This window comes from Macrobrachium nipponense, chromosome 11 (genome assembly GCF_015104395.2).
Source record: "Macrobrachium nipponense isolate FS-2020 chromosome 11, ASM1510439v2, whole genome shotgun sequence".
Classification (NCBI taxonomy): Eukaryota; Metazoa; Arthropoda; class Malacostraca; order Decapoda; family Palaemonidae; genus Macrobrachium; species Macrobrachium nipponense.
This window is the reverse complement of record NC_061087.1, coordinates 94046815-94068868: the sequence shown is the minus strand read 5'-3', so window position 1 is coordinate 94068868 and position 22054 is coordinate 94046815. Positions and strand designations below refer to the sequence as shown.

General features: G+C 46.8%; 1 protein-coding gene across 1 annotated transcript in view; it reads left to right on the top strand.

Annotated features, from left to right (window-relative positions):
• LOC135207447 (uncharacterized) overlaps nucleotides 1–22054 on the top strand; it is a 217462-nt gene that overhangs the window by 138509 nt on the left and 56899 nt on the right. The window contains exon 5 of the mRNA XM_064239176.1: nucleotides 591–699. Within this exon, the coding sequence (XP_064095246.1) occupies nucleotides 591–699 (109 nt within the window). The remainder of the gene's footprint in view (nucleotides 1–590; nucleotides 700–22054) is intronic.

Sequence of the window (22054 nt, the reverse complement as noted above, 5' to 3'; positions counted from 1 at the left end):
ATGTCCTATCTATTTATTGAAGAGGATTCAGATCAGGCGAAGACTCCAACACCTAATAATTCTTTGTGTAGGTTTTTACTGGATAACATTTCAAATTTTTTTTTTCTCTTGCATCACCTGCTTCTCCAGCTTCATCTTTTATGATGAGTAGCCAGGTGTCGGACTCCTTCAAACTTTTTAAGATGGTCCTTTTGTTGTCATCAAAGAAAGAAAACTGGCTTTCCGAGAAGAGAGAGCAGGGTAAGGTCTGTTTCAGTACTCTGCCTTTCCTGGGTGTGGCTGATCCTTGCCAAAAAATAACATTGATTGGTAAATGGTAGTTTTCCAGGGAGTTCCATCACAGTACTCATAATCAATGGTATTTTTACTGTTATAGTGGTAAAATGAAGCAGAAGATGGAAGAAATATTTGATATAATGTAAAATTAGTTTTAAGGTCAGGTTTTTTATAAATATTGTATTGTGGAAAGAATTTACCTTACATAATTGATCTGGAAATAAATTATGAGAAACTTATCTGTGATTGCTTTCAAGGTGTTTTTTTCTAGTTTTAGTGCAGTGCTAATTTTTCTGACACTATTTATATTCCAGACTGGAAGAAGCTGTGGCTATGCTTACGTGGAGTTCAAGGAAGGAGTCGTTGCCAAAATTGCAGCTGAGACTATGAACAATTATCTAACATATGGGAAGATAATTAAATGTAAGGTTTGGCTCTTTTACAGGAAGTTTAACTTTAGAAGGTGAAATATTTTTGGTTACATGAATTAGATTAGCTGTTGCCTGCCTAGATATGTATGCCCAGCCCAGGTTTGTCATTGCATCACAGAAATTTTGTTGATATAGCAGTGAATGAATTCTTTAACAGTTTTAGGTTCTGTTGTATATATATGTGACTGTGAGGGAAGATACAAGTGCATTTATGAAGCTCCGAAGTTAGCAAAAAGGTTAAATATGGAAATGACATCATAAACTTGGAAAACAAACAGTGCCTCATATTCACTATTCTTTGGCTGGGAAAAATCAGAAAGTGGGAAAAGGGAAAAGAATGTTTACATAGTAATATATCAAGGGGATGCAGTACTAAGTGAAAAGTGTAATTGATAATTGTTTGCCAAAGATAGATAAGGTCTCTATTTCTCTGTATACAAAGACATAGTCACTTGCAAAAAAGAAAAATTTATGATATTTCACAGAAAAGGGCACATGCATTTTCTGAGAAGAGGAAAGGCTCATCTAATAAAAAATAAAAAATGGTAGATGAAGGAATAGCATGGTAAAGTCTTCTAAGAATTTCTTAAAAGATGTGGATAAGTTGCTTTGAAGAGCTGAACCAGTGTCTGTGAGGGAAGATACAAGTGCATTTATGAAGCTCCGAAGTTAGCAAAAAGGTTAAATATGGAAATGACATAATAAACTTGGAAAACAAACAGTGCCTCATATTCAGTATTCTTTGGCTGGAATGGAAACAGTGTGAAGGACCCTTTTAGGAAAGTTTATTCTCCCATAGTTCAGCAACTTTTATACTAATTGACTACAGCATGCAATTAATTGTAAATTGCTTCTGCCAACTCTTGCTAATCATTTTTTAAATATCTTAAGGAAAATCAGAAAGTGGGAAAAGGGAAAAGAATGTTTACATAGTAATATATCAAGGGGATGCAGTACCAAGTGAAAAGTGTAATTAATAATTGTTTGCCAAAGAAATATTTGGGGTAGTCCTGGAGAAGAAAGTCTTCAAGATCAACAATACGTAATCAGTTTAGTTAGCATCATGCCTGGTAAATAGCATAAGAATTAGGTTATAACATATACGTATGTGGTTTTTCCATTTAAACAAGCAATTAGGAATCCTCTACAACAGTAGAAAGTACTTAAAAAGCTCATTAAGAAAGTGATGTCACCAGATCAGAACATATCTACATGAGAGTGGAAACAGAGGGAGGTATGTCAGAGATTTTAAGATTGATGTAGGTGTCCATTAAAGATAAGTGTTGAGCCTTGCATGGTTTATTATAGTAATGGACAAAGTTACAAAGACATGCAAAAAGGTTTCACTATTGGGATCTCCAGTTTGTAGTTGACCAGATGTTAACTGCAAAGTCCACAGAAATATCTATGATTTGGAAAATTGAATGAAGAAGAAAGGTGAAAGGTGTGAAGATCATCATAAGCATAACTGAAGTTGTTCATACACGAAACAAACCTTCGGTCTTAACATTAGGATTTACTAGCGCCAAGCTGGAAACCGGTAGAATTAAAATTACACTTGTGAGATCCAGGGACTAATGGCATCTATACCAGGTCACGGGGCATGTATACCCAGAATGCCCACGGCTACCTGTGACCCATCAGTTATTTTCCTACCACCTTTAAGATAAGACGTTTTACTGTCTATCTCATTTAAAGCCGGTTTTTCAGTTTGCCCGTTCTTTATCCATTTCATTTTTTATTTTTCATTCCTTTTCTTTCTCCAAGTGTGATCAGTGTGTGGTGAGAGTGTATACGTGGTATGATGGAGAATTTTGCCTCAACATCGGGATCGTCTACCGCTTCGAAGAGGAGACAAAGGAAATGCCCAGGAGTCAGTGGCTTCCCTTGTTCTAGGTTCCTAACTTCGGTGTCGACGGATCCTCATCCAACGTGAGTAGGTGCAGGGAAAACCGTATGTACGGTTACTAATCCGTGTTCTGTTTGTCGCGGTTGGTCGGTGGAACAGTGGAAGAAGTTCTATGGGAAAAGCCAATACAAAAGAAAGGGGGTGACGCCATCTTTGGATGACCAAACCTTACCGGCTTCTTTTGTATCGGTAATAAACCAGGCTGCTCCATATGTTTCTCCACCTGCTTTTGAATTGTCTCATACCCCTTCGGTTTCTCCTAGCGGTTCTGTATCGGAAACGTCAGGAGGGGCCTTGGGTAATTTTATGAATAATTTGCACTCTCCTTTGTTCCCAGCAAGTAGAGGGGGAGATCCGCCATCTTTGTTCCAGGCTCCTGCTACTCAAGCGCATAGGTTAGATGGTACGTGGTCAGCGCTAGGCCTACCAGGCGTACCAACCTTGGATGGTCTGCTTGCGCATTATATGACGTCACGGTTCCAGCAGGGTCCGGCAGCGCTGAATGTCCTCATCCCCCGGGCTTGCAATTTATTGGGAATTAATGCCGCTGCTTCACCATCCCACTCAGTATTTACAGCGATGCAGAACGTGGGAGGTAGTTTGGCAGAAAACGTGCGGTTGCCAGCAGAAAACCTCTCAGTCTCTCCCTACGAGAGGGATGACGTCACAACATACGTCACACTCTGAGATGGCAGGAAGTGATGACGTCACAGACCGATTCTCGGCCTTTTTCGCTGCACCCAGACGCTAATACGCCTTCTGACCGTCAATGCAAACTGTAATGCAGAAATTCAGGATATAGAGGAAGAATTGAATAAGAGAGACAAAAAGAAAAAGTGTGATTCGCCTTCTTCGTCTTCTTCCTCTAGTTCGGCGTCATCGCTAAGTCCGATAACGTCACGGCGAGCGCCAGTCAAGCGTTGGAGGAGGATTCGGGAGTTCCTAGCGGATCCTCGGGCCAAGAGTAGAAGAATCAATTCTTCCTCTTCTTCGGACCAAGACTGTCATTTCCAAGTCAGCAAGAAGGTCGGAAAAAATCAGTGGCTATTAAGCACAAGGTTGGCAGACGAAGCCGTTCGCAAGAGTCCGAACAAGCGAGAGAGGTGACGGCCGGCGAGCTAGCGGCCGAGGCGGAGTTGCCAGTTCGGATCGCAAAAACTGCGATACCTCTGGTAAAATCAACTTGTTCCGACACGGCATACAAACCTTCGGTCCTTTTACAATAGGAAGGTACTAGCGGCAGCTGGATAGGTCGTAAGCTTTCGAACAAGGGGTTCGGTAGTTAACTGCTGTCGACAGGGCGGCGCGCGCGCGACTGGTAGGTAAACAAATCACTTTTGCTTTCGGCCTGCTGGCGTGTGGACGTGTATCATCGCTCTCTGCCGCTTCATCGTCGTGGCTTTCGCATGGTTGTGTTTTTTCTTTTTTATTTTTTTTGATTTTCTAGTGAAACTGAATTGTAAGTACAATCATTTCATATTTATTTCCATTGAATTCAATTGTGAATTAAAGGATCTTGGTTTCACCACGCCCTCCGATTACCCGAGTGCCGGGACTGAAGGGCGTAAGTGCGGGAATTCATTTTCCCAAGAATGATCCTCGTATTGTGTATGCTCGGTGCCGAGGACGGGAGAGCGCTCGCTCCGAGCGTATATTTTGGTTGGAAATGTGTAGATGAAAATCGTAAGTAAGTGCTCTTTTCATTTATATTTTTTTGACCTGTATGCTCGTTGCCGAGCGAATGCGCTCGGCACGGAAACTTATTCTGTATGGAAGTGGAATCGCAAGTACAGTATTCTTTTTCATTTTCATATATTTATTTTGATTGTAGCAATACTCATTTTGGATCAGTTTCCGAGCTTACCCGGAAATTGATCCTTTCCCCTTTTTATTTGAATGAAGTGAAATCGCAAGTGCAGTTCTTTTTCATTTTCATATTTTATTGAGATTGCATTGTTTACTGGGATCAATGTTTCCGCTATTTCCCGGGAATTGATCCTTCCCCTTTTTATTTGTATGAAGTGAAATCGCAAGCGCAGTATTCTTTTTCATTTTCATATATATTTTGATTGCATCAATTCATTATGGATCAAGGTTTCCATAAACCTTGATCCATAAAGGTAAAGGAATGGATCCTTTTACCCTTGCGCTCGGTACCGGAGGGCGCAAATGCCGTCGGTTCCGAGCCCTTATTCATTGTGAAGTGAATCGTAATGCAAGATTCTTTTTCATTTTATTCCTTTTATTTTTGATTGCATCAATATTTATTTGGTTCAAGTTCCGCTCAGTCAGGGAATTGATCCTTATGCCCTTGCATTCGGGCCGATGGCACGATTGCTCTCGGGCTCTTATATTATTGTTGGGTACATGGGTGCTGTGCGGGGGTGGGAACAGAACCCCCCCCCCCCCCCCCCCCCCCCCCCCCGCTCAGCTCCCACAGATGGCCCTTCCCCTTGGGGGGGGGGGAGGGGGGGGGGGGGGGGTTTATCGCGTTTCTTTCTCCTCGCCCCGAACCGTCGAGCGCGGGGAGGGCGCTCGGTGCCCGATGTACAATTGTATTCGGGGTCGTTCCACTCGTTCGGAGAGGGCTCACCCCCCCGCGCGAGGGGACTTCCCCCAACACTAATCGCTACTACTGTTATTTCCGCAGGTGCTACTGCCACGAGGGTGGACCTTGGTGCAGGTATGGGCGTCCTTCATTTGCAGGGAGGGTAGTGGGTCCAGGGCTGCGGTTCTATGTCTGGGCCTACTGCGGTCACCCATGGAGGGGTGACCACGCTCAGGTGACGACGTCCCTCCTCACTGGTGTACTCGCCTCACGTGGTAACAGTCTTGCCTACAGCCGCTGTGAAGTGCCGTTCGCCGTACCGAGAGGGGGGCGTGCCGACCGCCGCTCGTGGTTGCCGCGCTGCAGCGACCACACTTCCGCTGCCCTAGAGATCGCCCCTGGACCTGCCGCCGATACCAGGATGTTGCTGGCTGCTGCTCCACTTCCTGTGTTTCGGTGCTGCCGGCCGTACCTGCCGATTCTGGGCTGACTGTCCATGCAGTTGCTGCGCTGGCTGTCCCTGCCGTTGCTGGGCGCTGGCTCCCTGCCTTGCTGCGCTTGCTCCCTGCCGTTGCTGCGCTGTCCTCCCACCGATGCTGTGCTGGCTGTGCCTGCTGTTCCTGAGATGCCCATACCTGCTGATGTCGTCCCTGTTCGTGGTGGTACTACCCCAGACTTTGGTCTGTCTGTACAGGTGCGTCCGGGCCCTGTAGCTTCGGCTACAGCAGCCCGGCTCCGCCCTGGATAGCAGATCTTACGTCTGTCCTGAGGAAGCTGACGAAGAAGAGGAGGAGGTGTCGTCGTCGTCTTCATCTTCTTCATCGTCGTCGGCTGCCGCCTCTTCCCCTTCGACTTCTAAGGCTTCACAGCCGAGGAAGAAGAAGGTTGCCTCCTCCCTCCCCTCCTAAGAAGTCTCCCTCGGGAGCTTCTCGGGACCCGTCTCACCTCGGTGGGACGGGAGGGTTCCTTCCGCTGGTCCTCCTGCTCCTTCGGGAGCAGGGGCCCGTCTTTTCTTCCGCAAGGAAGAAGACTACGGGGACCAGAGGGTACCGGCTAACACCGGTACTTCCTCGCCTGGTGTCAGTGGTTCTGCCACTGCATCAGGGTCCGTCTCGGCCTCTCGTTCGCGGGAGGTACCGAGTGTACGGTCGCCTACCAGCGACCGTGCAGCCAGGAACCAGACCTCTGAGTCCGCTCAGCGTCAGGTTCACGGCACGGGGCGGAAGACTGGTGACAGCCGCTCCCCCAAAAAACCGCGACTCTCACCAGACCAAGCTCTCACTCTCGCGGCGAACAGCTGGCTACCCGGGACGTGACGGTCCACGACCCGGCCACGGGCTGAGGCTGGGAAGAGGTCCTCCGTTCGCCGGTGCCAGCCACGGCTGGAACCAGCGACGTGACGTGCCGTGAGGACAAGCACCGGTCTCACTGGGACAGTGGAGCCTGCAGGTCGCCTGACCGTCGCTCTCACAGAGCGATCTGGGTACGGCAACCAGCACAGCTCTTCTGACACTCGAGATCGGGGCCGCTGTGCTCAGTCCAGCCGTTCTCCACAGCGAGACGGTTCGACCAGGCCTGCAGCTCGATCGCCACCGCGGGTTGACGATCGCCTGCAGCCCTCCAAGCCGGCTGGTTCTGCCAGCGAGCGACGAGGGAGCTCAGGTCTGCCTCTCCCGTACCTTCAACCTCCTCGGGTTACACCGGGAGGAGCGAGGTATTGAGGAGTATCGTGAGGGGGTGCGCCCCTCATGATCCCACCACGACGCCCTACGTGCCAGGCACGGTTCTTGGACCGGCCAGGACGTATGCGCAAGTGGATGGGGAAGACCGAGAGGGCTGTCGCTGTTCCCCCTTCTTAGGAGGAAGGTTCTCGGAATATGCTCTTGTTCGAAGGGCTTAACAGTCCCACTCTGCAAGATGCTGTGACTTCCGAGATCCAGAGGAACTTTGCCGAGGTTATGGCGCTGATTCGTCAGCACAACGACCTCGGGGAAGGATCGCCACCCCCACCAGCAGAGCCACGTCTCGGCTCGAGTCGTTTTGGGGCCCGAGAGGGAACCCAAATCGACGGTGGGTCTGCCGCGATCGGAGCTTGCCGACTGTGTTGAACCAGGTAGTCTCTCGTCTCCGGACAAGAAGGCTCTCTCAGTTCTGGCCGGTCGAACAAGTTACTTCACCTCCTCTACTGCGACAGAGGAGTTTATACGTGTCCTTCGGACACCGTATTTGAATACCCCTTCGGTCCTCCTGAGGTTTCGACCTCGAGAGGACTGGAATGAGTCGGAGGACGGTATCGGCTCTCTCCTGTCAGGTGTCGATCAGCCCCACCCAGACGACGTTCACAGTGGCGGCAGACCCTTACCTACAGTATGAGTTCGTAACCCTCCTCGGGGGAAAACGTTTTCTCCTGACGATACGTTTTCCCACCCAGGCTCTGAGAGGCCATCGCCGTAAGGCGATGGCTGCTCCTTTTCTTCTCCAACTGCTAGTTCCGCTGGGGAAGGCGAGCCAGTATCCAATTCCTCCCCCCATTCCACCCTCTCTCCTTACGGCTACGAGGGAAAGGGGAGGGATCCTACAGAGATTTCTCTGTAAGATCCCACGTTAGGGGCTGCGCTACCGGGGGGACCTTCGGGTCCTACCTGACGTAAGCCCCGGTCGTTGAGGAGGGATCCTGCCCCTTTCTCGATTCCTACGGGAATCGAGAGGACCACCAGCCGATATCGTTTGACGAATTCGGTGGGGGGTTTCGCGAGAGTGCTTAGAATTCTACGGAATTTCTAGCGCACTCAGAGTGTTCGAGTTTTTTACGATCTCCAAACACTTAGGCGAGACAACGGTCCAAAGTGAGCGAGAATCCCCGATAATTGTTACAGGTAATCGGGAACCTCGCTTATGCTCGAATTCCTGTAATTTCTAGCATTTGGAAGAAGACTGCTGCTGAAAGAAGAGTATCTCACAGTAGGCGTTTAACCTGGAATAGAGAAGAACGGACGGGAACTTCCAGTTTGGCTTGAACTATCGTCTTCGGTATTCTGTTCACCATTGAAGCTTTCCTTTGGGAAAGACTTCTCCTTCACTCTCTTGACTAGAGAACGAAGGCGGTCGATCTCCAATCCTTATTCTCATTCCTCGAGGGGAAAAGAATTTAGGATGGAGGTCGTGGTACAGAACCTACAAATATTACTACGTATATACCCTCGCGACATGATTCTTTTAAACAGTTGAATTGTCCGGGGGGTAGGCGCATACCAGTAGTTAACTCTACGGTTTCTGACCGAGACGAATTGTATCTTAATTGAACTGCAACTCGGGGTTGCCTGCAACCTCCCAGCAGTTATCAGTTTTGATTTTAGATACTTGGTATTGTCATGACAAACACCAAATCAGCTTTTGTATTTACCGAAATCCGTTTCGGTTAAATATAATTGCTCGAGCGTATTCTTTATGCTCGATGGTTCTAGCCGAACGCATTCCTTCGTGGAATAATGGATTACCTGGCAACTCAGGGAGATGACGAGTCACCGAGAGCTACTGCGTATTGAAACTGCCTGATAGCGGGCTCAGTATCAGCTAGGTCTCGGAGATGCACGGTTCGGTTACGTCTCTCTCTCCCCTGGTTTGATTGACTACCGAAACCGTATCTCTGCCCAACAATCATGGACGTAGGTCTCTGATTAACGGGGATTCTCGCAATAATGAAGGACCATCTACTGCTGTGACGCTTCGATTTCATCGCCTTCGGACATTGCGAGAATTTTCAACAGAGATATCTCTTGGACTCTTTCATCTTTCTGTTTACCGCACGGTAACAGAAGTCTGTGCTAGTCAACCGCTGCATCGCACCGCGATAATGCGAATGATTTTGCAGACATCTGAGTTTGTCTTCAAAATATCTCGTATTCGTAGGTGTGCAATTATTCATTGCTCGCCCCGAATTAACAGATATGTCAGAAGACATCGCCTACTCTCCGACCTGACAGCTCTACTTCCAAATGTTCAGCCCATGAGAAGCAGTTCTTCAGGCAGTATTTCCCTGTCTTCATTACTGAAAAGCGCTCCGCTTTTATTGCAACTACGATCCTCACCGGACAGCAATGAATAGCGGTTAGCGTTCTCAGTCTTTGTAGCACAGGTTCAGAATCTTGAGAATCCTTCTCTCGGTTCAGCTGTGAAGACGTAGGTTGCATTTTCTGTACACCTTCGTCTTCAACGACACATAGTGTTGTTTCTCCTTAGCCGAGAATCAACTATACTATGAGATATCTTGCCATCAAGGACCTCGGTCTCTAGAAGGCAATTGACTTTCGCCTGTTGGGCACATGCCTTAAGAGAGTCATCACCTTGCCTTCTGGCATCGGTGACGAACAGATTATTTGTTTAGTCTCTTGGCATAACCTTTTAAGGCGAAGGTCACGTGACTTGCTGCGGGTGCTTTGACAACTTGCCTCCTACCGAACGCAGTCAGTCGGCAGCTGTCAGAGCGCCCCAAGTCTGTTACGAACTTCGCTGTGGACTTAGTTCGGTTGTTCCATAAACAATCTTTTCTTCGTCCTAACGGCTTGTCACAGTACCCATACCATCGACACCCACCATTGAGTGTCGGTGTCCTATCCACTACCGAGAACAACAACTTCGCTGCAGACGGATAGACCAGTATGGGTACAGGACATCACCGAAGTCGAGAAGAGGGATAGGTCATACGACCATTCCCTTCTTTTCCTCTGAGGTAATTGCATGACTTTCCTGCGAAGTCAAGCATCCAGGGGATGGGGATTCGTGACGCTCGATTTTGTACCGAATTCGTAGCGAAGACTCTGAACCCTTCGGTTCCTGACGATCGGTTAGAGTCCTTCACAATCCCCTCCCTAATGGACTTCACCGCCTTCGATGCGAAGGAGATGCTGCTTTGTCCTGTGAAAGCGCGACCGCGCTTTCTGAAGAAACTCGACATCCCAGGCTGAGTGTTGAAGACTCTTCGTCAGCACCAAGATGACCTAGAAGTACACTCCCTCGAGTTACACAAGAACTTCTCCGTGGCGCAGGTACTGAAGGCAGGGGTCTGGTACAACCAGACCACCGGCACCTCCTTCTACCTTTTGGATATTGCCCACAGGTCCTTGGATCGTTTTCCTTGGGACCCGTGGTGGCTGCTCAAACACGTTGTCTAGCTAACCCAGACCCTAGCAGGCTGAACAGCATCGAGTCCTGGTGTGACTAAGTAAGAGATAAGTGAATGAGAGAGTGACTGGCTTCTCTCCTATCTTTTCTCTCTACCTGTGGGTAGAGGGATACGGTCATCACCTTGCTGGATAAGGACGAGATGCCGGTGAGCTACTCGACAGAGCCCCATCCTATCCCTTTCACTAGGGATGTGGGAGCGAATATCCACCACTTCCTCCTACAAGGGGGAGGAAGTGGATGCCAACAAGAGACAAAACCATAACTTTATGTTGCCTCTTGCAAATAGGAACTTCTTGTTTGTTTGCTGGTACGAAGAGATTACGCTTGCCTCTCTCTTAGTACTTGGTCCAGAGGTCTGACCATTGATCCTGCGGTGCACACCCGATCAATCGGACAGAGGCTTGGATCCCTCCCTCGCTCTTTACGACCAGGGAGGCATTCCAAGGTTGTGCGAACACCAGTCTGTTCACAAAAGACTCAGATTCCTCCCACCAAGAAGTGAGTCTTCCTATTGTAAAAGGACCGAAGGTTTGTATGCCGTGTCGGAAACAAATGACAATTTGTCAAAATTGCATTTTTCCATAACTATACAAACCTGAGGTCCTTTTACACATAGCCCCACCTCATGCCACCCCTCACTCTGCAGTTTTGCTTGGGCCAAAAGCAAAAGTGATTTGTTTACCTATCCAGTCGCGCAGCTGCGCGCCTGTCGGACAAGCAGTTAACTACCGAACCCCTTGTTCGAAAGCTACGACCTATCCAGCTGCCGCTAGTACCTTCCTATTGTAAAAGGACCTCAGGTTTGTATAGTTAGGAAAAATGCAATTTTGGACAAATTGTCATGTTGGCGGCGAAAGGTGCAGCAGAGGATGGAATGCAGGTCCCAGTTTCGCCCGTAAGGCCGTTCAAAATACGTACGAAGGACGATAAGGCTCCTATTAAAAGTACGAAAAATAGAGAGTTGGCAACCTCGGCGGATACGTTCGTGGAAGGCAGTGTCGTCTGGATAGAAGGCCGAGGCCGGGCTCGCCGACGCTCGAAACTATGCCAATGCTAATAGAGACGAACTTACCTCTGTCTTAAGGGAGCCTTCATCTTGGAGATCTAGACGAGATTCTCGCTCTAGATCCGTTAGCAGAGAAAGAGTGAGACGTTCTCGTTCCCCTGTTGACTATCTGGGATCGAGCCAACAGCGGCCAGCAAAGATCAAAGAGACCGCGGCCGTAGGGGCAGGCGGCCGTGGAATTCCGGGCCGTCTGTCAGAAGATAGAGGCGAGACAACATCTCTCGTGACGGAGTGGTACACTAGAGCCGGAGGAAGGAGAAACCAAGAGTTTCTGGCCTCGTATGCAGAGGTTATTGATTTGATTCGTCAATTCAATAGCCTTTCGGAGAAGACAGAAACACCGGACCAGTATGCTTCCTCTGGAATTGACATGGCGTTTGGACTAAAGAGGGATACCAAGGTGTCGTATGAATTGCCTTGTTCGAGTCATGCGGAATCGGTCTTGCAACACGTAAACGCAAAGATTGCAGGGAGGGATAATTCCTTAAGATCTAATAGATCATTTAAATTTATTACCCCCTCCAATGATAAAGCAAAGGAATATTATACGACACGAAGGTCCCTTTGCTGTCTAGACAAATGAACCCTAATGTTGTAAGGTAAGGCCTGGATTAACCTTGGATCAGGTTAAAATGGAGTGCCCTTCGATGACGTACCAAGAGGCTGCTACGTTAGAAGCAACAGCTTCTTCTGTCTTTCAGGCTGCGTCCTGGTTAGACCTTTGGTCAACAGCAGTGGCGAAAATTGCATCCTCGGGAAGCAACAAGGAAAGTAGTGGATGAACCATTGTTCATTAGATTACTACAGTCAGGGTCCAAGGCGATTGCGTACCTGACAAACGTAAGTGCCAATGTTTGGGGCAAATATCCTGCTAATGAGGAGAGATGCAGCATTGGCTAGACTAAGCCGCAATGTGGATTTGGATTCCCTGTTAGCAATGAGGAATGGGGATATCTTGGAATCGCAAACTACTGTTGCCAGAGGTCATACTGGAAGAGGCGATAGATAGAAGAAGGATGGACACTAACGATAGGTTGGTGCAACAGGCAGTTAGGAAAACCTCTAACAGTCAAACTACTCCTTTGGAGGGAAGACAACAGCAGATGTCTCGAAAGAAGACAGTGAGACATAGCATCCCTAATAGAGTCACAAGACCCTCTTCCCAAAGAGGATAACTCATCGGCCCTTTCACAATAGAAACAACAGAGGAAGGGGCAATAGGGGAAGAGGGAGAGGCTCAAGAGATAGGATGGGCGCCTCCCATCACTCGGCCACACCAGTGGGGGGGTTGTCCTGGCAAATCACTGGAACGGTGTGGCAGGAACTAGGGGCAGAGCATGGGTGGTGGATGTTCTCAGGATCGGGTATTTGATTCCGTTCGAGGTAACCCCAGCCCCTGGACAGATCAACCATTACCCCACGTCACTTATGCCCGCAAATAATTCAGAAGGCCACTATTCTGCAGGACGAAGTGAAGAAGATGATGGAAAAAGGAGCTGTGCAACAAGTATGCAGTCCGACAAAAGGCTTCTACAGCAGGATTTTCCTGGTACCAAAGCCAACGGGGAGGAGGACAGTAATAGACCTGTCAACGCTGAATCTGTTTATAGGAAAAAAACCAGTTTCAAGATGGAAACTCGAAAACGGTTCTACAAGCAGTCAGAATCGGAGACTTTATGCTGACAGTCGATCTAAAGGACGCATACTTTTCAGATACCAGTCCATCAGTCTTCAAGGAAATTTCTCCGCTTCAGTCTTGCAGGGAAAGCTTTCGAGTTCAAGGTCCTGTGCTTCGGATTGACAACGTCTCCTCAAGTTTTTACAAGAGTGGTTCACCCTCGTGTCGGCGTGGGCGCATGCTCAGGGGATCAGGCTAATAAGATATCTGGACGATTGGCTGGTGATAGCAAAGTCCAGGGAGGAGAAATTACTCAGGGACAGGGCGGGCCCTCCTGCAGCTTTGTCACAGCCTAGGTATTGTAGTGAATCAGCAGAAGTCGCAGCTGGATCCAAGTCAACGTTTGGAATATCTGGGAATGGTGATAGACAACAACAAGCCAAAGTATTCCCGACAGACCAAAGAGTAGAGAAATGCAAACAAGTGGTGTAATGCCTTTCTGGGAAAGCAGACACAGCCAGCAAGACAGTGGCAGGTGGTGCTGGGAATCCTAACCTCCCTGGAGAAGCTAGTACCACAAGGAAGGCTACACCTTCGGTCCCTACAATGGAGGATGAAGGAGTTTTGGTCACAACAGTAGATCACCCGTACGAGCAAATTCCCTTGTCGGCAGAGTGAGGAAAGACTTGCTGTGGTGGGTGGACGAGACAATCTGACAGTAGGGTGTCCCCCTCAACAATCCTCCCAGACCTCTGCTGTTCTCGGATGCGTCACTAGAAGGCTGGGGAGCCCATATGGAGGAGTTGATGGTGTCAGCAAAATGGAGTTGCAAGGACAGAGAACTCCATATAAACGTGCTGGAGTTGAAAGCAGCGCTTTCCTGGCTCTACAAGAATTCAGGGAGAGAGTAAAGGGACACTCAGTGGTATTGATGTCAGGACAACACCACAGTAGTAGCTTATATAAACAAGCAAGGAGGCCTAGTTTCTCGGCAGTTACATGTGATGACAGTTCAACTTTCACCAGGGGGCTATAGAGAACCTGGTAAGACATCAAGGCCAGGTATATTCCGGAAAAAGAAACATAGTGGCCGACAAGTTGAGCCGCAGGGATCAGATTCTGGGAACGGAGTGGTCCCCCCCTACACCAACAGGTAGTGGACAGGATGCTCTGTTGTGGGAAGGACCGATCATAGACCTATCGCAACCAGGTACAAAACAAAAAGTTGGAAGTGATTGTTCAGTAGTCCCGGACGCAGAGGCATAGTAGCAAGAAGATGCGCTACAACACCCCTGGGACAATCTGGACGTGTACGCATTTCCTCCATTTTGTCTAATCCGTCAGGTTCTGAACAGGGTTAAATGCGGTCTCAGAACCTCAAGATGACCCTGGTAGCCCCGTTATGGCCGAAAGCAGAGTGGTTTCCAGACCTACCTACTGGAAACTCCTAGTAGATGTGCCAAGAGAGTTACCTCCATGGAGCAACCCTTCTGTGTCAGCCTCACGTGGAGAGGTACCACCAGTCGGTGAAGTCCCTATCGCTTCACGGGTGGAGACTGTCAAGTATCTCCTCCGAGAGCGAGCGAGGGTTTTTTCGCAGAAAGCAGCAACTCAGATGGCAGGTAATATCAGAAAATCATCTGCGACAGTATACCAAGGGAAGTGGTCAGCATACTGTGATTGGTGTCGTAGAGGGAAACGTGTTCTCCACTCGGTACCACTATTCAGCAGTTAGCAGACTTTTGATATATCTCAGAACAGAAACAAAAACATATGTCTGTATCTGCAGTGAAGGGGTACAAGGCTGCTCTAGCCCTCAGTCTTACGAATGAAAGGAGTGGGACATATCGTCTTCATGGGAGTTGGCCATGCTGATGAGGAGCTTTGAACAGTCATGCCCACCAAAGGAGCTAAAAGCCCCAGATTGGGATCTGACCAAGGTACTGAGTAGTCTGACAAAACCCCCTACGAACCACTAAGGGCAGTCCACGGATAGGAGCCTGACCCTGAAGACAGTCTTCTTATTGGCCCTGGCTTCAACCAAAAGGGTGGGGGAGCTACATGGCCACCTCTCATATCTCATCAAAGCACTCCGAGAGGTTGTTGGAGATCAATGGTGTGTGTTTGCTCCCAGAATCGTGGCAAAGACCCAAAATCCAACAATAGTAGACGGCAGATTCGACTCCTTTACCATACCTTCCTTGGCAGACTTTGTAGACAACGACAAAGCTGAAATGGCTCCTGTGCCCCGTCAGGGCACTAAGGGGAGTACTTAAAGAGAACAAGCACCTCAGGCCGGGGTGCCAGAGGTTGTTCGTAAGTACAGGACGGGGAACAAGAAGGAAGTGGTCCAAGAATACAATATCATTTGGCTTATAAGGGAGACGATCAGAGATGCTTATACTGCAGAAGACAGAGGGTCAGATAGCCAGGTGGGAGCTGGGAGTAGAGTTCATGGACATCGAGGGGTGTGAGTGCTTCCCTGGCATTTAAGAAGAAATGTCTGTGGATAAATTCTGAAAGCTGGCGTGTGGAAGCGCCAAACAACTTTCACCTCATTTTATTTGAAAGATGTTGCCCATAGATCCTTGGACACCTTTTCCTTGGGTCCAGTGGTGGCGGCCCAACAAGTGATATAGTTCATCCAGTGCCCCTGGCTGGTCAGTTTGCGTCTAGTCTAAGATGAAGGTATGAAAGTAGAATGAATGGGATGACTGGTCTTTTTTCTTTACTACTTTCTTCCTACTCCTTTAACTACGGGCAATATGAAGGAGAGTACCGTCATGTGCTGGAACGGACTAGATGCAGGTGAGATGGTCAGCCATACTGTGAAGCTATCTTAGCTGATGATATACTTTTCAGTAGCAACACACCCCTCTGGATAATAAGGGAAAAAGAGGGGTGAAGGTGGATCCAGTCGCAAGGGACAAGAGTAAAAACAGTTAGAATGGATCTACACCAGTGGGAGGCCAACCAATAGATCCGCTTATATCTTTGGTCTAGGTTCATTGTCCATTCTCTTAGAATTTCCCTATATATTCGGAAATGGATAAGGGTGGCAAACTCCCAGGTCAGTTGTAGAGACTTACCTCCCCTCCAATAGTAAGTCTATCCTAATGTTAAGGACCGAAGGTTTGTTTCGTGTATGAACAAATACCAAATTTGTAACTAATTTGTATTTTTCATAACTAACAAACCTGAGGTCTTAACAGTTAAAGGCCCACCTCGAACCACCCCTCTAGCAGTCTAAACTGGGTTAGAAATATAACTGATGGGTCACAGGTAGCCGTGGGCATTCTGGGTATACATGCCCCGTGACCTGGTATAGATGCCATTAGTCCCTGGATCTCACAAGTGTAATTTTAATTCTACCGGTTTCCAGCTTGGCGCTAGTAAATCCTAATGTTAAGACCTCAGGTTTGTTAGTTATGAAAAATACAAATTAGGTACAAATTTGGTATTTTTGTAACCAGAAGGAAGTAATGGGAAAAAATGTAGTTGGTAAGGTATGCTTGTAGATGTTGAAGGGTGAATTCAATACTGTTTGTTGAATGTGTTGGGTAATGCCACAGATGCTCAGGATTGCAAAATGTAAATGAAGTAAAGGAATTTGTAAAACAAAAAAAATTGTAAAATGAAATGATGGAGAAACGTAGTGGGTGGGTACCACAGTATTAATAGGAGATAGAATATTCTGGTACCCTGGCAACATGCTTCGTTGAAAAGTAAGTACAGCATGGTCTGCTAGAAAATAAAAGTAGATCATTTGTAGTAGAGTAAAATCCTGTGATAGATAAGGTCTCTGTTTCTCTGTATACAAAGACATGGTCACTTGCAAAAAAGAAAAATTTATGATATTTCACAGAAAAGAGCACATGCATTTTCTGAGAAGGGGAAAGGCTCATCTAATTAAAAAAAAAAAAATGGTAGATGAAGGAATAGCATGGTAAAGTCTTCTAAGAATTTCTTAAAAGATGTGGATAAGATGCTTTGAAGAGCTGAACCAGATGGGAGTTGAGGCTGAAAGTGCAAAATCGAAGAGGAGAGAGAAAACTTATATCTAATTGCATAAAGGATGAACCCTAGGTAAAAGCTATGGATATGAATGCATACTGAATGTTTTTTTTTATAAAACTCCTTTTATTCAAATCTTGCTACGTTTGTAGGTTCAACCTTTTCTTTAGTTTCATTGTACGTATTTCCTAGTTATGATTATTTTTATACCATTTGTATCGTCTCTCTACACGACATTACTACTCCTTGCTGTTACATTCGCCAAACGTTTGTCCAAACTGTTTCTCCTCGCATCATACTGTTTCATAATGCTTCGGTTGTCACGTTCATATAAAAATTCATCCCTTTTTTTTTTTTTTAGTTAATTTACTTATTGTATTTCCTAGTTATGATTTCTTGCTGACTGAGAGAGAGAGGAGAGAGAGAGAGAGAGAGAGAGAGAGAGAGAGAGAGAGAGAGAGAGAGAGAGAGAGAGGAACTTCGTTTGTCATGCTCATATAAAAATTCATCCTTTTTTTAGCTATGATTTCTTGGAATTTTTATACCATTTGTAACGTCTCTACGTACACGACATTGCATCTAATGTATCGTTACGTTTGTTAAGTTCATAGCAAACCCATTTCTCTATGCATCATACTGTTTCCTGTTGTTACTTTTGTCAGGTTTAATTTAAACACTGGATGCTACAGTACAATTTGTTTAATGTTGAAAAATACAAAAGACAGGTGCAAAAAATAGAAAACATTCAAAAATACAATTGAAAACTAGTATGTAGTACAGGAAAATATAATAAAATTAATGACTGCTGGCATCGCTGGTGCTTGGCTGGAGGTCGTTGGCTTCATCAGCTGAAGCGACGGTCGGGGTGACGGGAGGAGATGTTCGTTTCACAAACATGGTGAGTTTCGTCTGGATTGTTTGTTTCTTTTTCTCCTCGTAAATTTCACGATACGGACGAAACAAATCGTGTGCCATCCGTTCAATCTTTGCAAACCTTTAATAATTTGGGTCCATTTCTTCGAAATGTGCAAGGAGTTTATTCAGTTGAGCTAATCCTTCTGATAATCCCTTGGCGGTCAATTTCCTATTGCAATACACCCCCTGAACACCTGAACAAGCCCTGGTCACTTACCAGCCCGAACCATCATTTATTAAAAATTTACCAAATCTTTGGTTAAAATAAACGATCAGTGTTGCCAATCTCCTGGCAAACACCCTCGTTACCTAGTTACCAGCCCACCGCTGGTCGAAAAATGCAATTGTAAGCTAAAACTCTTATATTCTGTAGTATTCAATCATTTGCCTTCATTTTGCAACAAATTGGAAGTCTCTAGCACAATATTTTGATTTTGGTGAATTTATGAAAAAAACTTTCTCCTTACGTCAGCGCAGTAACTCTTCCGAAAAAATCATAAATGTTTTTGTCCAACTGTCATAATGTTTGCACCATTTTAAATTAGCCTTTACATAAAGTTTTATATATGAAAATGTGCGCAATTTCATGTAGAATAGAACTAAAAACAACCCGTGGTTGTAGCTTTTATCAGTTTTGAAATATTTTCATATAAATAACGATAAGTGCCAAAATTTCAACCTTCGGTCACCTTTGACTCGACTGAAATGGTCAAAAACTGCAATTGTAAGCTAAAGCTCTTACATTCTAGTAATACTCAATCATTTACCTTCATTTTGCAACACATTGGAAGTCTCTAGCACAGTATTTCGATTTATGGTGAATTTTAGAACAAAAAACTCCTACGTCCGCGCGGTTACTGCCGAAAAAATCAAATGTTTTTCGTCCGATTGTTGTAATGTTTGCACAGTTTTATATTAGCCATTACATAAAGTTTTATATATGAAAATGTGCGCAATTTCATGTAGAATACAACAAATAATAACCCATGGTTGTAGCTTTTATCAGTTTTGGAATATTTTCATATAAATAACGATGTGCCAAAATATGAACCTTCGGTCAAATTTGACTCAACCGAAATGGTCGAAAAACGCAATTTAATGTATGACACTTACCTGGCAGGTATATATATAGCTTATATTCTCTGTTCCACCTGGCAGAAATTTTCAAAACTCGCGGCAATCGCTAGTAACCTATTAGTAGTTCAGGCAACCACCACCCCGTTACCGTGGCGCTAGCGCTAGGAACCGTTCCCAATTGGGCCAGATTTTCTCTGCCAGCCGAACCCGGCAACATTGTTGGTGGTTCCCTGCTAGAATTTTCATTCTCGTTGCTGACTGATCTGGATTTTGGTATTGTACTTGGAAACGTTAGCTTGGCATTCGCTTTGGATTGTTCTTTAAGATGTCTGACTCTGGAAGTATGTATTTTAGAGTGTGTAAAAGAGGGGTGTAAGGTAAGACTGCCGAAAGCTTCGGTCGACCCTCATACCGTTTGTAAGAAATGTAGGAGACTGTGTGTACTTGGGAGAATAGATGCATTGAATGTGAGAATTTATCAGAGAAGGAATGGAAGGTCTTTATGAAATACGTTGAGAGACTGGAGAAAGATCGTGTAAGGAGATCTGTTTCTCGTAGTGAGAATCAAATTCTTCGAGTAAAAAGAAAAGAGTGATTGTAGTTTCCTCTCCAGCTCCTTCTAATGTAGAATTGGTAGTTCCTTCTCCCCAGGTATCTCCTGCGCCCGCTGCTGTATCGGAGGAGACGAACGATACAATATTGTGAAAGTGTCGCTGCCCTTGCGTCCATGGGCGACCAGATACAGCGACTTACAGACAAAGTTAGTGCTTTCGATGTCAGTGAAAGTGTAGTGGAGGGGGCGTATGATCGTCTCTCTCGTGCTCCTAGACCTAGACCTCTGTCAAGCTCCCAGACCCAAGGGAGAAGGCATTTCGACAGTCGAAAGGGAGGCGAGAGAGGTTTTGACACGGTCAGGCGTCCCTTCGAACAGTCCTGTTGCAAGTTCCCAGGCTGTTGCAGTTCGCCGCAGAAAAGGCGTAACTGGGAAGTGTACGTCCTCGGAAGGTTCGACTTCCGAGCGAGAACGTCGGTATGCAGTGGTGTCTCGCCCACTCAAGAGGACGTTCAGGACATCAACTGCTCTCGAGAGACAGGTGCAAGATAGTGAGGCTTGGAAGTAGTCCTGAGGTGTTGTCATCCTCGGAAGACGGGGGAGCAGTACCGATCAAGAGGAAAAGGATTTTTCGTACTAGAGAGGACGCAAATCGCACTGGCGATATACGTCCTCTCGGCATGGTATTGCCTTGGGAGAATCGCCATCCATCTTCTTATGGATCCTCCCCTCGTATTTCTCCGTCGGGTAGAGTACAAGATCGCTCTCCATTTAGGTCGCAGTCCAGCTCGTAATCCTCATCCTTCGTCGTCTACCATCAGGAGGATGGTACGAAGCATTTCTTTACGGGAAATGCAGTCCAAGTTGGCAGTGTTGGTGAAGTCTTGGGATGCTCCTGAACAAGCATCTTCGAGGCGTAAGGACGATTTCCTTCCCATTAAGTCTTTGAGAAGGGAAGACAAGGACGCGTTCGCCGAGGACGCAGGGCGCAACTGGCGCTAGGAGGAAAATAGTGTCGGAAGAAGCAGGACGCAAACGTCAGGACGCGAACAATGGTGGACGCAGGACGCAGGCGGCAGGAAGCAGGCGTGTCTACGATGGACGCAGACGCAGGCGGCAGGACGCAGACGCATCGGTAGCCGCAGACGGCAGGCGGCAAGACATCGAGAGGCGGCAGGACGCCGATGCCTCGCTAGCCGCAGGACGCAGGCGCAGGACGCTAGTCCGTCAACGAAGCGTCAATACGACGACGACTTGCAAGATATTTCTTCAGCAGAAGAAGAGTTGGAAGTAATTGAAGAGAAGAATACAGAACCTTCTTCAGATTATAAGGTTCTGACTTCACGTCTTATTGCTGTTTTTTGAGGGGGAATTTAAACGACAGCTCCGTTATCCCCCTTATCACAGTTTTCCAAGACTAGGACTCCAAAGAAGTCCTCCTTCCTGAAAATGACGATGTCAATTTCGGCAAAGAAGGCCCTTCAACGGGTGAATGACTGGATGAAGGACAAGAAAGAGCGGGAAAATACTCTTTTGTTTTTCCTCCAGCTAAGTTAGCTTCTAAATCTGGAGTATGGTACGCTACTGGAGAAAGTCTAGGCCTGGGAGTACCTGCCTCCTCCCAGGGGGACTTCTCCAGTATAGTGGACAGCTCACGCAGACGGCGTTACAGTCGGCCAAGGGTCTGGTGGACGCCTCGGAATTTGACCATCTATTTAAAGGGATGGGTTTTTAGGACTTTCGAAGTCTTTAATTTCTTGGATTGGTCTTTGGGAGCGCTAGCGAATTCCATAGGAGAAGGAGGTTCGCAGGACTTAGAAACAGCTAAGAGCATTATGTCCTGCATGGATAAGGCTCTTAGAGACGGAACGAATGAGCTGGCTTCGTTATTCACGGCAGGAGTGCTTAAGAAGAGATCGCTCTTGTGTTCGTTCGCATCAAAAGGAGTTTCTAACTCTCAGAAATCGGAGTTACTGTTCTCTCCCCTTTCGAAACAGCTGTTTCCTTCAGAGGTGATTAGGGATATAGCTCTATCCCTTTCGCAGAAAGCTACTCAAGATCTTCTTTCTTCTTCGGTTAAGAAGGTTCTTAACCAAGTTTGTGAAGAAGACGCCAAAGGAGACTAGACCGTCGCAACAGCCCTTTCGAGGAAGAACATTCGCTCGACCCGCCTTTAGGGGTAAGAGAGTACCAGGCGAAGAAAAGAGGAGCCAAGAACCCCTCTAAAGAATGAGAATTCGGTCCTCCAGACGACAGTGGGAGCCAGACTTCAAGGTTTTTTTTTGGGAAGTCTGGCAACAAATGAAGGCAGATCCCTGGGGCTGTCAACGTAGCTCGGGAAGGATACAAGATTCCTTTCGTGAAAAGACCCCCTCTCGCAACATCTCCGAGAGCCCTCGGGGCAAATTACAACGATTTAGAGAAGAAAGCGGCTCTGTGGGAGCAAGTAGCTTCCATGCTAGA